This window comes from Bufo bufo, chromosome 1 (genome assembly GCF_905171765.1).
Source record: "Bufo bufo chromosome 1, aBufBuf1.1, whole genome shotgun sequence".
In the NCBI taxonomy this organism is placed as follows: Eukaryota; Metazoa; Chordata; class Amphibia; order Anura; family Bufonidae; genus Bufo; species Bufo bufo.
The window spans coordinates 648,936,247-648,952,209 of NC_053389.1; the positions used below are offsets into that span (position 1 = coordinate 648,936,247).

The 15,963-nt window shown below is 39.0% G+C and overlaps 1 protein-coding gene across 3 annotated transcripts in view; it reads right to left on the reverse strand.

Moving 5' to 3' along the window:
* Positions 1-584: 584 nt before the first annotated feature.
* The window catches only part of UNC13C (unc-13 homolog C), a 793,844-nt gene continuing 778,465 nt past the window's right edge, over positions 585-15,963 (reverse strand). For all 3 annotated transcript variants that reach the window (XM_040413932.1, XM_040413931.1, XM_040413930.1), the window contains 3 exons: positions 15,788-15,880; positions 12,783-12,942; positions 585-1,865 (listed from right to left, as the gene is read on the reverse strand). In XM_040413932.1, coding sequence (XP_040269866.1) covers positions 1,583-1,865; positions 12,783-12,942; positions 15,788-15,880 — 536 coding nt within the window. In that variant the 3' untranslated portion in view covers positions 585-1,582. The remainder of the gene's footprint in view (positions 1,866-12,782; positions 12,943-15,787; positions 15,881-15,963) is intronic.

The window sequence follows — 15,963 nt, forward strand, 5'->3', positions numbered from 1 at the left end:
AGGTTGTGTCACTGTCAGCAGCGGCCAAACAATTACACCCAATTTAGCGCAGGTTGCGCTAATAATATATATTGCAGCCAGATAAAACAATAGTCCTTAAAAGGACTTTTGGGTCTCTAACACCTTTCAACAGTAAACCCTGCCTGAAAAAAAAATATTTAATTCCTGTCCCTACACTATCTGTCCCTTCTGCTGCAGCTCTCCCTAAGACTGAGCCGAACCACGTGTGACGCGTTCCGGCCAGCCAGTCACTGTAATGCCAGTAACTAACATGGCTATGGCATTACAGTGAGTGCCAGTACTTCCCTACATGTTTATTGGCTGCGTAGCAGCCAACAAACGTGTGGAGAGGAGACTCGAGCATCGCCCAACATTAAATATGTCCAAATACATCTTAAACACATCCAAAATAAACTGTATGAAGTTTCTTCATATTTTATTTTACAATAATATCTCACTAAATATATTTACATGACATGACTTGCCTCAGTGCAATACATTTTATGTTGCATAAGTACAAACTGTAGATTTTTTTTAAAAAGAGACACTTGACTGAATTTGCAGCTAAATATACAATGCAACCTTTTCCCTGCCTGTGACAATACCATTCTCTTATGGTCCAGACAACACTCAGCTGTACACAGTTCAAGCCAATATCCTTGGTATTCAGTACAATGTTTCAAGCACATACACACAGGGTAAATGATAGTTGGACTTTATGGAATGTTATCATTCCTTTTTGCACCATACAAAAATACTGCAAGTTTTATGGAAAATATCCCATTGCTGCAAGTGACAAGAAGCTGATCTGATGACGTGAGCAAAACACAGGGAATGACGTATCACAGAATCCCGACATGTTTCGTACAAATGTACAAAGTCTTTCCCTTCCCCAGGATGCTGTGTGCACTATTATTACTAGGTAAAGAGATCCATTAAAGAACTGGAATACACAGAAAGAGAAACTACTTTATAAGGGTGGACAATAATAAGTTTTAGAAGCGAGATTCGTACAGTTTGTCTTCACAGTGATATACCAGAAGGTTTGTGTAGAAGATGCATAAAATAGCCCCATCCTTTATTATATGAAAAGTAATATCTCTATTCAGGAATGGAGTTATAAAATTGCAAACCATTCAACATACAATACGTTCTTCTGCAAAAAAATGAAATAAAAAAGCAACATTATGTCAGCAAATCATTGGATAAATGAACTGCAGAGAGACACATATTTAACAAATACGACACATTAAATGTAACTCAACAAGGTTTGAAAATGGTAGGAAAACAATGATTAACAAAAAGACCATGAGCTCATTTCAGTTTTAGGCGTAGATTTTGGCACTTTATGGGAACTAGTCCTTGCCCAATGTCATTCATATAAAAGGAAGGTACATGTTTTCTTCAACACGCCTTGCAAATATAGTACTGGTGTACTAGCAAACACGGAAACATATTAAATAAACATTCCCACTGATTTTCACATGCATACACGATCAAATAACAACACCGTATCAATGTTTCATGGTATTTTTTTCTAGAAGAGTTCTGTTGGGTGGGTTTTCCCATGCGGCAGCACATTCTAGATCTCCTCCAGAGACCGGGTGTCTGATTTCAGTCTTACAAACTCCTTAGCAACTTCATCATTGGAGCGTTGAGAAAGTATTCGCAGGATTGTCAGTCCAGTTTCATCCATGCAGATGTTTTTCATCAGTGGGTACCAGGATGCACAGTTGCCTTTCTCCACGATGCCCTTCAGCTGGATAACTGTCATTCCTATAATCCGATCTTCCCTGGCGAAGCAGTAATCCTTCACACAGAGGTGAAGTTCATAGGCCGCTGGGCTTTCTTCATTGCTTAGAACGCTGGAGGAGAATAAGAAAAAATTTATGAGGTACAAGAGCCAAATTTTAATTCCACTTCAAGACTCATTAATACTCATAAAAATATGAATACATTCTTTATGAACTATTCCATCTTCCATCACTGATGAACTATCCTAGACTTCTGCTATTTCTTTTGCCCTGCAGTGTTTTTCACTGTTTTAATAGCCCATTTTTATTATTAATTTTCCTTAGGAATCAGGTCTTTTTCAATAATAAAATGTGCTTCATCTGTTCTTAATAGGATCTTTATAAAAAATAAAAAATAAAACACCTCTATGGCATCCATTGCAACGTCACACCACAGATAATGCTTACTGCACTAATTCATACCTGAAAATGGTTATACCTGGTAGAGCATATTTATACAGTGTCCCTTTGGTTCCATATTACAGCCATTGTGCCCTTTTGAACACCATTCTCTCTAAGCTGAGCATGCTGGAATTAAAAAAGCTACATTACAAACTCTGCAGGCAGTAAAGCACTTGTTAAAGAGCTTGTACAGGCTTTTTGATATTGATAACCTATTCTCAGAATAGGTCATCAATATCAGATCTGCAGGGTCATGCCTCTATGAAATCAAAGGCATTCGAAGGTACAGTGTAGCCTCATAAATTTCTATTGGTACCATATTACAGATCTGTACAACATTAATCTATAGTATAGTCATGTGTAGGAGGTGGTAAGCATTTTTCATACTTCCTTTTAGTGTTGAGCGCAAATATTCGAATAGTGAATATTAATCGCGAATATCGCAACTTCGCTAATTCGCGAATAGTACGAATATAGTGCTATATATTCGCTATATCGAATATTCGTAATTTTTTAACATCTGAAAACATGATTCCTCCCTGCTTCTTTCTTTTGGGTCAATGAGTCATTGGCCCACAAGCAACTTAAGCAGGAAGGAATCATGTTTTCATATGGAAAATAAAATGACGAATAGTCTAAAAAACAAATATATAGCAATATAGGGAATATATTCATTATTTAGAATATTCGCATTTTTTTTCCAATCTGTACGGTCGTTCGCATACTCGTCCCCGACAAGCATCCCCGTCACCATGGGAACGCCTGTGGGTTAGAAAATACCATCGGATCTGAGTTTTCCCTGAGATCGTGAAAACTCAGATCTGATGGTATATTCTAATCCACAGGCGTTCCCATGGTGACAGGGACGCTTGTCGGGGAGGTGTATGCCAAAGTGGAATAACAGTAGGGATTGGAAAAAAAAAGACGAATATTCTAAATAACAAATCTATTCGCTATATTGCTATAACTTCGTTTTTTAGAATATTCGTCATATTCTAAAACACGAAGTTATAGCAATATAGCAAATATTTGTGAAATACACATACAGACTGCAATTTAGCTAATATAGTGCTATAGTATTTTTTTTATAGTGTCAATTTTTTCCAAATCTGAACTCCAGAAGAGACAAAAAAAAATTAGACTATAAAAAAAATACTATAGCACTATATTAGCTAAATTGCGGTCTATATGTGTATTTTACGAATATTCGCTATATTGCTATAACTTGGTTTTTAGAATATGACGAATATTCTAAAAAACGAAGTTAAAGCAATATAGCGAATATTCGTAAAATACACATATTAGCCATAGCCATAGCCAACCAATAGGAAAGTTGCCTTATACAGTTAAAAGAAAATCGCAATACGCTAATAATTAAATTGCATATTATTTGCGATAAATAGAATAATGATGAATATTCGATTTTGACGAATATAAGACGAATATTCAATCGAATATTCGCAAAATCGAATATAGCACCTCACGCTCATCACTACTTTCTTTTATTATCCTTTAAAGGAGTTGTTCCAGGGTTTTTAAGTCAGCACCAGACGACACGTAATACAAAATAGTCCGAGTGGCACTGCGTTTCACTTCCCTCGCCTGTACTGGCTATGTCACTTGTTGCAGTTGGGCAATATACTTTAGCAACCTGGTGGTGCTCTGCCCAAAAGTAAGCTTAAATATATACAAAAAGAGAATATGTAGGTGGCACTCACCAATCAATTCTTTTATTTCCTCCAGAGCTGGGTACGTCATTGCTGAATACATCATTGCTGAGTACACACGGCTGAGTACATGATAGCTGGATACATAAAAGCTGAGTACATAAAATGGCTGGAGGCAGACTTACATACATGCAGTGCTGACACAGGTGATAAGGCGACTTATCACCTGTGTCAGCACTGCATGTATGTAAGTCCGCCTCCAGCCATTTTATGTACTCAGTTTTTATGTATCTAGCTATCATGTACTCAGCCGTGAGTATTCAGCAATGATGTATTCAGCAATTATATACCCAGCTCTGGAAGAAATAAAAGAAGACTGCACCGATTGGTGAGTGCAACCTATACAGGGAGTGCAGAATTATTAGGCAAGTTGTATTTTTGAGGATTAATTTTATTATTGAACAATCATGTTCTCAATGAACCCAAAAAACTCATTAATATCAAAGCTGAATATTTTTGGAAGTAGTTTTTAGTTTGTTTTTAGTTTTAGCTATTTTAGGGGGATATCTGTGTGTGCAGGTGACTATTACTGTGCATAATTATTAGGCAACTTAACAAAAAACAAATATATACCCATTTCAATTATTTATTTTTACCAGTGAAACCAATATAACATCTCAACATTCACAAATATACATTTCTGACATTCAAAAACAAAACAAAAACAAATCAGTGACCAATATAGCCACCTTTCTTTGCAAGGACACTCAAAAGCCTGCCATCCATGGATTCTGTCAGTGTTTTGATCTGTTCACCATCAACATTGCGTGCAGCAGCAACCACAGCCTCCCAGACACTGTTCAGAGAGGTGTACTGTTTTCCCTCCTTGTAAATCTCACATTTGATGATGGATCACAGGTTCTCAATGGGGTTCAGATCAGGTGAACAAGGAGGCCATGTCATTAGATTTTCTTCTTTTATACCCTTTCTTTCCAGCCACGCTGTGGAGTACTTGGACGCGTGTGATGGAGCATTGTCCTGCATGAAAATCATGTTTTTCTTGAAGGATGCAGACTTCTTCCTGTACCACTGCTTGAAGAAGGTGTCTTCCAGAAACTGGCAGTAGGACTGGGAGTTGAGCTTGACTCCATCCTCAACCCGAAAAGGCCCCACAAGCTCATCTTTGATGATACCAGCCCAAACCAGTACTCCACCTCCACCTTGCTGGCGTCTGAGTCGGACTGGAGCTCTCTGCCCTTTACCAATCCAGCCACGGGCCCATCCATCTGGCCCATCAAGACTCACTCTCATTTCATCAGTCCATAAAACCTTAGAAAAATCAGTCTTGAGATATTTCTTGGCCCAGTCTTGACGTTTCAGCTTGTGTGTCTTGTTCAGTGGTGGTCGTCTTTCAGCCTTTCTTACCTTGGCCATGTCTCTAAGTATTGCACACCTTGTGCTTTTGGGCACTCCAGTGATGTTGCAGCTCTGAAATATGGCCAAACTGGTGGCAAGTGGCATCTTGGCAGCTGCACGCTTGACTTTTCTCAGTTCATGGGCAGTTATTTTGCGCCTTGGTTTTTCCACACGCTTCTTGCGACCCTGTTGACTATTTTGAATGAAACGCTTGATTGTTCGATGATCACGCTTCAGAAGCTTTGCAATTTTAAGAGTGCTGCATCCCTCTGCAAGATATCTCACTATTTTTGACTTTTCTGAGCCTGTCAAGTCCTTCTTTTGACCCATTTTGCCAAAGGAAAGGAAGTTGCCTAATAATTATGCACACCTAATATAGGGTGTTGATGTCATTAGACCACACCCCTTCTCATTACAGAGATGCACATCACCTAATATGCTTAATTGGTAGTAGGCTTTCGAGCCTATACAGCTTGGAGTAAGACAACATGCATAAAGAGGATGATGTGGTCAAAATACTCATTTGCCTAATAATTCTGCACGCAGTGTATATTCTCTTTTTGTATAGAAGTCAGCACCGGGTATGGATTTCTGACCCCCACCGATCAGCCAGTGATGGCCTATCCTGAGAACAGGCCACCAATTAAAAAACCATGGACTACACTTTTAAGAAATATTGAAGGAACATATGATTTTTTAATGGAAGCCAACTGGGAGACATATATAAATAATTGACATATTTTGCATACCCTTTTTACTATATGTTTTTATTTTAATAGTGTGAAACGTAGCCTGTATAATTGAAAATTATATTTTTTTTGTGCACAGATAGGTTAAACTTGTGCACACCTTTAGTAACCCATCATTTTTTTCTTTGTTCACAATAAAATATAGTCTGAAAGAAGCCTCATTGATGAGGTTTAGGTTAGATTCTAAAGGTGGTGTATCTTAGAATTAAAGGGAATCTGTTACATTATACATCAGAATTAATTTGGCTGACATGCAAGATGTGCGCTTGTCAGCTGAATGTAATGCTGCTGGTCCCGTCTCAATAGTTGGCCACAATGTTGATAAAATAGCTGCTTTATAATATGTATATTAGTCCCTTGGTGCAATAAATGCGGTGCCGTTGCACCCACCTCTTTGAATGACAGGCCAGGCAGTGAAAACATATTTACGCCTGACCCTGAAGTATCACATTCTCAAGTTCAGCACATGCGCTATACAGGAATGGAGACGACCGGGTGCTCCATCCCTGTACAGCAAGTGCTCCACACTGGACTTCAGACTTCATAGCAGGGAATGTACCAGGCTACTAACTCCTGAAGCAGTCTCTATGCGGTTGGCTGCTGACCTACAGGTGTCAAAAGACACTGGTTTGTAGCACCGAATGGACCGGCAAAACTCGTAAGTAACAGGTCAAGGTAAGGGCAGGCAGAATACATAAGAATTGTGAAAAAGTTTGAAGGGCAGGCACTGAAGATTCAATACAGTGAACCAGGCAGCAGAAAGTCAGAGTCAAGTATCGGGCAGAAGTCAGTACATGGGCAGACAAACAGAAAAGCACACTTTCACTGGAACTAGCAAGCTAGATTTACCCATTGCTCAGGCACCCTTTTACAGGGGAAGGTGCCTTAAGTACTTCAGGCCTGCCATTGGCTGGTGAGGATTAGGATGCATACATGCTCGCCCTTTAAGAACCAGGGAGTGTGCTCACACCCTACAGGCAGACTGGAGAGGCTTTGCCAGCAACCTGTAGTATGAAACAACTCATTCCTGTGGCCAGGCCTGTTCCTGGAGGGCGACTCTGGACCGCTGAGTCAGAAGATATGGCACCCATGCCCACCATGGACAGCAGAGTGCCAGCTGTCACCGAGCTGCGCTATAACATTGTCTACTCCCTCTTGACCTCTGCACAGGACACAAAGCCTGCCAAGAAAACTCTCCTACAGTTAGTCAATGAGGTCTCCTCCTGGCCATTGTGTCTATGGCCCATGGTGGCTGCTGTAAAGCATATCTCTAACTAGAAAAGCTACAATTTCTGGGGAAATTGTGTTAAGTGTTCTTGCCTCCACCAGTAGTCTAAAACTGGAGTGGGCAGAGTAACTGGTTGGAGTGGCTTGAGTAACTGTTGTGTGGTTGTAGTAGCTGAAGTAACTGTGGAAAGGTTGGACTGGGCAGAGTAACTATATGGAGTGGGCAGAGTAACTGTGTGAAGTGTTTGGCGTGAGTAAAGATAGTAAACATTACACTAACCAATTGATTGATCAAATTTAAAAAGTAAACATGGCAAGCTTGATAGAGTGAGAAATGCATTTTAACTTTTATTTTTTTATATAGCACATTTAATTGCAATGTTGTTGCTCAAAGTGCTTCACAGTTACATTAAAACATACATTTATAAAAACATTAGCAGCCGATTTGTGTAGGTGGGCTTGAAAATGAGGGAGTGGTGGCAGTTTAGAAATCATGTCCTGATTTTTCAGCTCACACTCTAGCTTTTGTCACTCTGCTGGCTGCTCACACACCTGGGTTCCTATAGCAACTCACTCTACAGCAAGAGCAGAGAAGAGTGGTTAAAAACAAACTGCTTCAACTTGCTCGCTTCACTGGCGGTTGCCATCTTCAGACGGTTGAAGTTTAAAAATGATAAATCCTACAGCGAATCACAAGACCCAGACCTACATTTTGATGCATAGTATGTCTCTGAAATATTAAAAATGAAGGCACAGTCGCAGTTTAGAAATTGCCCTTCAAATTTGAGGTGGCTAGAGTGGAGTTTCAATGAATGTCAATGGGCGGTGTGAGTTGCAAACAAATGGCTTAGCCGTGGACATTTTTAGTGGCAGCAGGGATAGTTGAATGTTTTTATATTTTAAGATTTGTGTAGGTGGGCTTGAAAATGAGGGAATGGTGGCAAGTTTAGAAATCATGTCCAGATTTTTCATCTCACACTCTAGCCTTTGTCAGCTTCCAGTCTGGTTTTGAACATTCTGCCATTCATTCCTATGGGACCAATTTCACCACAAAAATGCTGATATTTCGTGAACCATTCGGCGAAACGTTCCACAAATTAAGAGCACACCAATAGGGAACAATCCACGCGTTTCGGTATATTACTGTCTATGTAGTGTAAAAACTGTGGGAGAAGTTAGGGTGGTAAATTTGCCAATAATAATAATAAGAATATATATGTGAGATGCAAGAACACTTAATTATAATGTTCATAAAATAGATTATACAATTCTGCAATCAGAAAGCAAAGGCAGATTACTAAAAAAATATGTGTCACTATCTGGTTTTAACTGGGAGAATAAATTATAGGTGACACAGTCCCTTTAAATGAATAAAGATCCATGTCATAAATCACTAATAAACAGACCTAGCCTCGTTTATCATGAATCTATCAAGCACATATGATAGACATCAGCAGTTATTCCCACTGCACTGCGTCCTGGCTGCCTGTGGGCATTTCCATTGGGATAAACATCTGCTCCTCATAAACTCTGCAGTAATAAGTGTCATGTTTAAGTGAATTCTGGGTAGTATATGCCTGATGGGCATCCTGAACTTACATTGCGCTGAATGCAATGCGCATAGATTGTATTCCATTGTTACATACCAAATGTAGTTTCCCGTCTGTAAGATCAGCTCTGTGATTTTACTGTATCATCCTGAATACAGCTATGGCATGCATACCCAATTTTAGAGACTGTGATTATGTATTGTAGTCATGGCTCCATAACCTAGTATATAAAACTGCTATGCTGCTTTTACATTCACATTAGATCAGATCATACTGTGAGGGAATAATGCAGTTTCGTAGATATTCTAATTAAACTTAGCTCCTTAGGCAAAAAACTTTATGGGTTGTATGTTTTCCGTTTTCTTTGTACATTTACTGTTATGTATATTGTATTTGTCACACTAGGCGTATTACAATTTAATGGCCATTATTACTTGACATCCAATCTTTACCCTCTATATTGGTTTTTATTTATGTGACAGATTATTCAGCATATTAATTGCACATTCTGAAAGTATTATTGTTCTAAGCCAGGGATCAGCAACCTCCGGTACTCTAGCTGCTGTGAAACTACAAATCCCAGAATGCATACTTACTCAACAGTTCTTGTAACTTCCATAGAAGTGAATGGAGGATTCTGGGAGTTGTAGTTGCAGAACAGCTGGAGTGACGGAGGTTGCTGATTCCTGTTCTAAGCAAACATATTGGTTTTTAAATTTTGACCAGTAGGTGGCAATGAAGTAAGACATGCTGAGCTACCTGATGTAATGTCGCTGCCTGCTACAAAGGAATTCTGAAAATCATATACAGCTGATTATATTACTGCATATATTACAACTTATCAAGATTATTAGGCAGCATGAAGCACCTTTATTTGCAATGTTAGTAAGAATTTTTATGGAGATTTCAAATCAATTGAATGCTATTGAGTATATAAGTGTATATGTTACCATTAGTGTTGAGTGAATCGAGTTCGGACTGCTCTATCTGAACCAGATTAGTTTCAAAGCTTAATTTACCACAGTAAGATGGCCTTCTTATTTGAGCCACAAGTAATGCAAGGCTTGTTTAGTCTCGTGCCTATGACGTTACAGTTCGGTTCTGCGCATACATTACTGTTTCAAAATCCGAAGCTCAACTCGGCTTCGTTAATAAGGCACAAACCCACGTTCAGCTTTGGATTTTGAACAAAATAACAAAAAAACATGGTCATAAAAGGCAGAAAATGCTCAAAACCCCATATGCTATTGCGCATTTCTAACTGGGGGAGCAAATCCAGCACATGTGGTCCATTGCTTATAGCAATCCCTAGCAAAATTGCATACAATGGAGGATGCCCTTATGCCCCTTTAATTGCTCATATGGCACAGGTAGGTTAGCGTTAGGTCCCGTGCCACTTTGAGATACCTTGATGGTATGTTCTTGATATAAGAATATATTGGCAAAAGTCTCATTTTAATATCAGTGTGAGGGTTTAGGCATATATTGTAAGTAAAAAGTTAGGCAGTCACTCTATATCTGGTTTTAATAGAATATTTATTGGTAATTGATAGATCAAATTTTATAAAAAGGTAGGTAGTTTATTTGCTGGTATTTTTTTTAAAATATCGATTAAAATAATGATTAAAAAAGGTTGTCAGGATTAGGAAGTTAGGAATGGGTTATGGTAGTTCATCTAACATTTGTTCTTATGTCCTCTAACTGATTGATGTTTTTGGGATACGAATATGGATATCGGTTCGAATTTCAATCTAATTAATTGCAAGTAGATGTCCAAGGAAGTGAGAAAAAATGGTAGTGAGTGGTGATGAAAAATACACATGGGATGGTAATCCAAAAATAGAGTGAAAAATTAAAAGGTAATAAGTAAAAATAATAGGTGAAAAATAAAGATAAAAATTAAAATACAAAAATAGTGAGAATAGTTTGTGGTTGGGTTAATCCAATGTCACTTGTTGATATTAGGTAATGTAAGTGTCTACTTGCAAATACAGACGGTGTATGCCAGCAGAGTGAGTAATGATTATGCCGAAAAAACAGTATTTGTATCTGTATGTTTGATGGCTCAATGTCCGCTATTGTCGGTGGCGTCGCACACGGCAATTAGCTAGTACTCACCCTGCGGTCCAATTTTTCGCTGTATATTAGCAGTGCTCTAGTTGGGACTAGTCTCCGGCATCCTGCTTCCTCACGCTGCGCGTTGCACGGTCTGTGTGGCTGGTTTGGCGTCTCACGGGTTCTGGCACTTGGTTTCCTCTGTGCCGATCAGCTGATGCTTCTCTCGTGTACTTTGTTGGTCGTATTAGTTTCTTCTGATTATGCGGCAATCCGAAAATCCTGAACGAAGGCGTGGGTATTGGTGGGTAGTCTCATAAATGATGCCAGGTATGCCAGACGCCTTTTGAGGTGTTCCGACCTCTTCCTCAGTGGCCATCGAGGAATATATTGTCAATTTCATTTACCAGTGTAGTGCACCATTTTTTGTGAATTTCCATCTTATATAGCCAATCACATCCACACATTTGGTTATCTTGTGTAGGATGTCTTTGTGGTACATGTGGTCCGCTGTGGGCATCCTCCATTTTATGCAATTTTTATGGGGATTGCTGTTACCAACAGATCACATGTGCAGGATTTGCTCCCCCAGTTAGAAATGTGCAATAGCATATGGGGTTTTTATCATTTTCTGCCTTTTATGAGCACATTTTTTTGTTATTTTTTATTTGGTATATGCATGCCTGGAGGTGTGGCAACTTCAGGTTTGAATGTGCCTTCATTTTGATCTATGAGTAACATTCAGGTGCACCTGTGCGGCCTGCGTCACATGAGTTAGTGATAGGTGGGACTCACAGCCTCCTCCCATATGTATGTGTGATCTCACGCTGAAGGTAACTGGGAGTTATTCACTGTGTCGCACCTTATGCCCCTGTAATTGCCCATATGGCACAGGTAGGGTAACGTTAGGTCCCGTGCCACTTTGAGATACTTTGACAGGGTGCGCGGGCTCCAGTATGTTCTTGATATAAGAATATATTGGCAAAAGTCTCATTTTAATATCAGTGTGAGGGTTTAGCCATATATTGTAACATTTATTGGCATTTACCAGTGTAGTTCAGTAAAGTATGCGCAGAACTGAACTGTAACGTCACAGGCACGAGAATAAGCAAGCCTCGCGTTACTTGTGGCTAGTAGAAGAAGGTCTCAGCAAAGCCCATACATTTTACTGCAGTACAGAGCGCATATTATAAGCAAAGCTTTGAAACGAAGCCAGTTCAGATAGAGCAGTTCGAACCCAATTTGCTCAACACTAATTACAATATATGACTGTCCATGGCCTTATGGGTTTACCTCATTCCTAAACGACTGCTCAAAGTAGCACTTATGGCACATGGCTAGGATCAGCAGGGAGAACTGCTGAACCACAAGTCACTGAGGTGCTGTTGGAGTACCTGCAGCATGAATTATGCTGCTATAATTGCTTCCAAAAGTATAGCGGCGCATGAGCAGTTGCTGCTCTAGCAGCGTAGTAGAGCCTCTGCGCTTGCACCTCTACTTGCAGCGACAGCCCAGGTGAAAGATTGTTAGGGCTGGCCAACATGTTCAGCCCAATCAATCAAGCGGCAGGGGAAGCGTCCTCAGCTTCAGGGACACCCCGTCACAGCTGCAGAACTCTGCTTGATGAGACAAATTGATTCTTCAAAGAAGCCAACTCAGTAATCAGTAGCCATAGTATAAAGCAAAGGATCAACCTGAAGACCCTGGGCCTCAGTGTGTTGTGCGTTCTATTTTACTATTGTCTTCCTATATGGCAGAGGAGTTTTGGAGCCCCCTCAGGCTCCCGGGCCTGGTAGCATCTGCTTCCTCTACACCCACCTCTGGAATAAAGTAAGCCTATACTATGTCTATGCTTATATTTTAACACATCTTTTATGATGCACAACTGTAAACAACATATAATACATATTAGCAAGGACTTACAAATTGAAAATCTCGTTGTATTTTGGTGACCAAGTGTTACTCTTTGTCTTTGTACCATATTTCCTTTTCTTATCGCCAAGACTGGGACCTAATGCGAAGACTTCAACAAAAGGCCGGAACATAGCTGTGGTTTGCCATTGTAATCCATTAAGTGCCACAACTAGAAAAAGAGACAGAGACAATTGACAATGATGCAATAGTATTATTCATTACTTTATTCTAGAAAGGCTGTGAATATATTTGTAAGATAATTGTGGCTCTAATACTAGGCTGGTTATATAGTAAGGCTAATATCACATGGCCAGAAAAGTAGTAAGAGATGTCCAGCACCGAGATAAATAATAATCTTCAGTCTTTATTTCATAAATTTAAAAGAATGCAGTTTCTTCACATAGATGATGGCGACGGCACCGACGCGTTTCGATCTATACGATCTTAATCATGGTATGGGGTAAATGCAAGTATCATGCTCCTATATACCTGGAAGGCAAACAACTGCACCAACCAGGTTAGGATTTTCATTACCACACAGGTGATTATAATGCCAGCCACTCCTTGCATTTAACCCTTTACTGCTCACTTAGACTTGTAAAAACACAATGAAATACAATACATATAACTAACAGAACAAGTGCTCCAACACCCCAATCCCATGTAATTCTTGTTGTAATAAAGTAAATATACATATAACCTCAGTATAAGAGGGGAATAAATCCCCACATGGAGGGGTATCACATAAGCTAACATGAGTTTAAAAACTAGCACCATTCCTATCAATACTGATTGGAATCTCCATACTATCCTTGGATGCTGTTCACACTAGCAATGGTAAGAAGTCAGTAATTACACCATGTTCCATTTATTTTTGCAACAAATGCTCTACAATTATCCTTAGATGTTGTTCGCACTAGCAATGGTTGGATAGTCAGTAATTACACCAGGTCTCATACATGCTTGCAACAAATACTCCAAAATTATCCTTGGATATTATTTACACTGGCAATGGTCAAAGGTCAGTGATTACACATGCCACATACATTCTTGCTGCAAATACTCCACAATTATGCTTGGATGCTGTTAACACTAGCAATGGTTATATGTCAATAATTACAACATACTCCATGCATTTTTGCAACAAATACTCCACAATTATCCTTGGATGTTGTTCACACAGACTGGTTAGATGTCAGTATTTCATAGTGTTTTTTTCAAGTCTAAGTGAGCAGCAAAGGGTTAAATGCAAGGAGTGGCTGACAAGGTGTGGAGGTGTTAAATGCAAGGTATGGTAAAAATTCTAACCAGGTTGGTGCAGTTGTTTGCTTCCCAGGTATATAGGAGCATCATACTTGCATTTACCCCATACCATGATTAAGATCGTATAGATCGAAACGCATTGGTGGCGTCACCATCATCTATGTTAAAAAACTGCATTCTTTTAAATTTATGAAATAAAGACTGAAGATTTTTATTTATCTCAGTGCTGGACATCTCTTACTACTTTTCTGGATCTGTACGGACTGGACCGGGTCCTTGCACAAGACACCATATGTGGAGGTGCTGGCTTACTCTTCTAATCTTTATATGTGAATTCTATCCATGGCCGGGCACTCCAACATGCTATGGACATTTTCTTCACAAATTGAAGGTAACTACATTAGTTTTTACTGCTAGCACCATTTTCCTTTCTACCCATGGGATACCACAAGCATTTGTGAAAAATGTATTTTTCAAGCAATGATTTGCAGCGACAAGAAAAAACAGCTGCAGTATTTGCTGAGGATGAATTCACAATATAGGATCAGCTTACTTTGCAAGTGTCCCTGAAAGGGTTTGAGAAACTACTTGAACAAGAGACTAGGCTATGGTGGGATCTCAAGACCCTGCAAACATATGTGTCCAGGGATATGATTCTCAGAGGACTGAGGATTATAAAAGTTCCAACTATGGTGTTTTCACAGATTTTCATGCAACAAAGGAACGACATATTGTCAGAGTGTTCTATTAAACTGATACATTTAATAATCGCTGAGGAGACAACAAAATTACAGTTACTGAAGGAGAATATACATAAGGAGGAGATACAACTGGCAAACCTCTCACAAAATGCTGTCTATGATAAATCTTTAAATGGAGTCCGAATAAATATATCAAAATTGGAGGACTATGTTGCATCTATTAAAAAACAAAAGTTTCAACGAGACTTATATGACTACGCAATCAACTAAGTCTATGAGTGGAAACATAGAGATAATGCAAATAGCACCCCTAGATCCATTTTCAAGAAAAAGAACAAAAAAATACAACAAAAGAGAGGGTAATCCGGGTCAGAAGGTAAATTTCAGTTCATTTGAAATGGACTCTGAGGACTTTTCTTCTGATGCGGACAATACATCCATACCAGCTGTGGGAGGTTCTACTGGTTATTAAAAAAAAGGAATAATGTGAATCACCCAAAAACGCAGGCGGGGCGGGAGAAAACACAAAAGATTCTCCCGCACCTCCCACCAGGAGTTAAGTCTATAAACAAGTTTATTTGTGATATTACTGTAAAAAAGCACTTTTGTAATGTTGAGGACAAGGGTATCAGTGATCATGTTATATTTACTAATGAATTTGGACTATTATCTGCAATAATATATACAGTATATATATATATATATATATATATATATATACACATAGTGTGTATATATATATATATATATATATATATATATATAGTTTTGTTGTTCCTGGGATGCTAATTGTTAAAAAGAGCATTAGCTAGCAGAACAGGACTTTAGCTTCAGATGTTCCATGGAAGTGAAGGATAACAGTACTCAGCAATAAGGCTGTACCATCATGTTTGCTACATCTTTATAAATTACTGAACTCCAAGTGATCTGTAGAGACATGACAAAGAGCTTCTTGTTTTATTGGCTTCATAGCATCAGCCTGTTATAATAAGAAATAATGCTGACATTAGATGGCCGGCTATGAAAGTATGTATCTCAATTCCATCATACTTTTTACTGTAATCTTGTGTTCTCCATTTCCAGGATGAGTGAAAATATCCACTTGAACTGAAATTTCTCCAACCGTGCCTTCTGTGGACAGACCTGCAGCAGATAAAAATGAAAGGTCAACAAAGTAATACAAAGGACAGATTGAAATTGTGAAACTCGAGTCAGTACTGTCTACC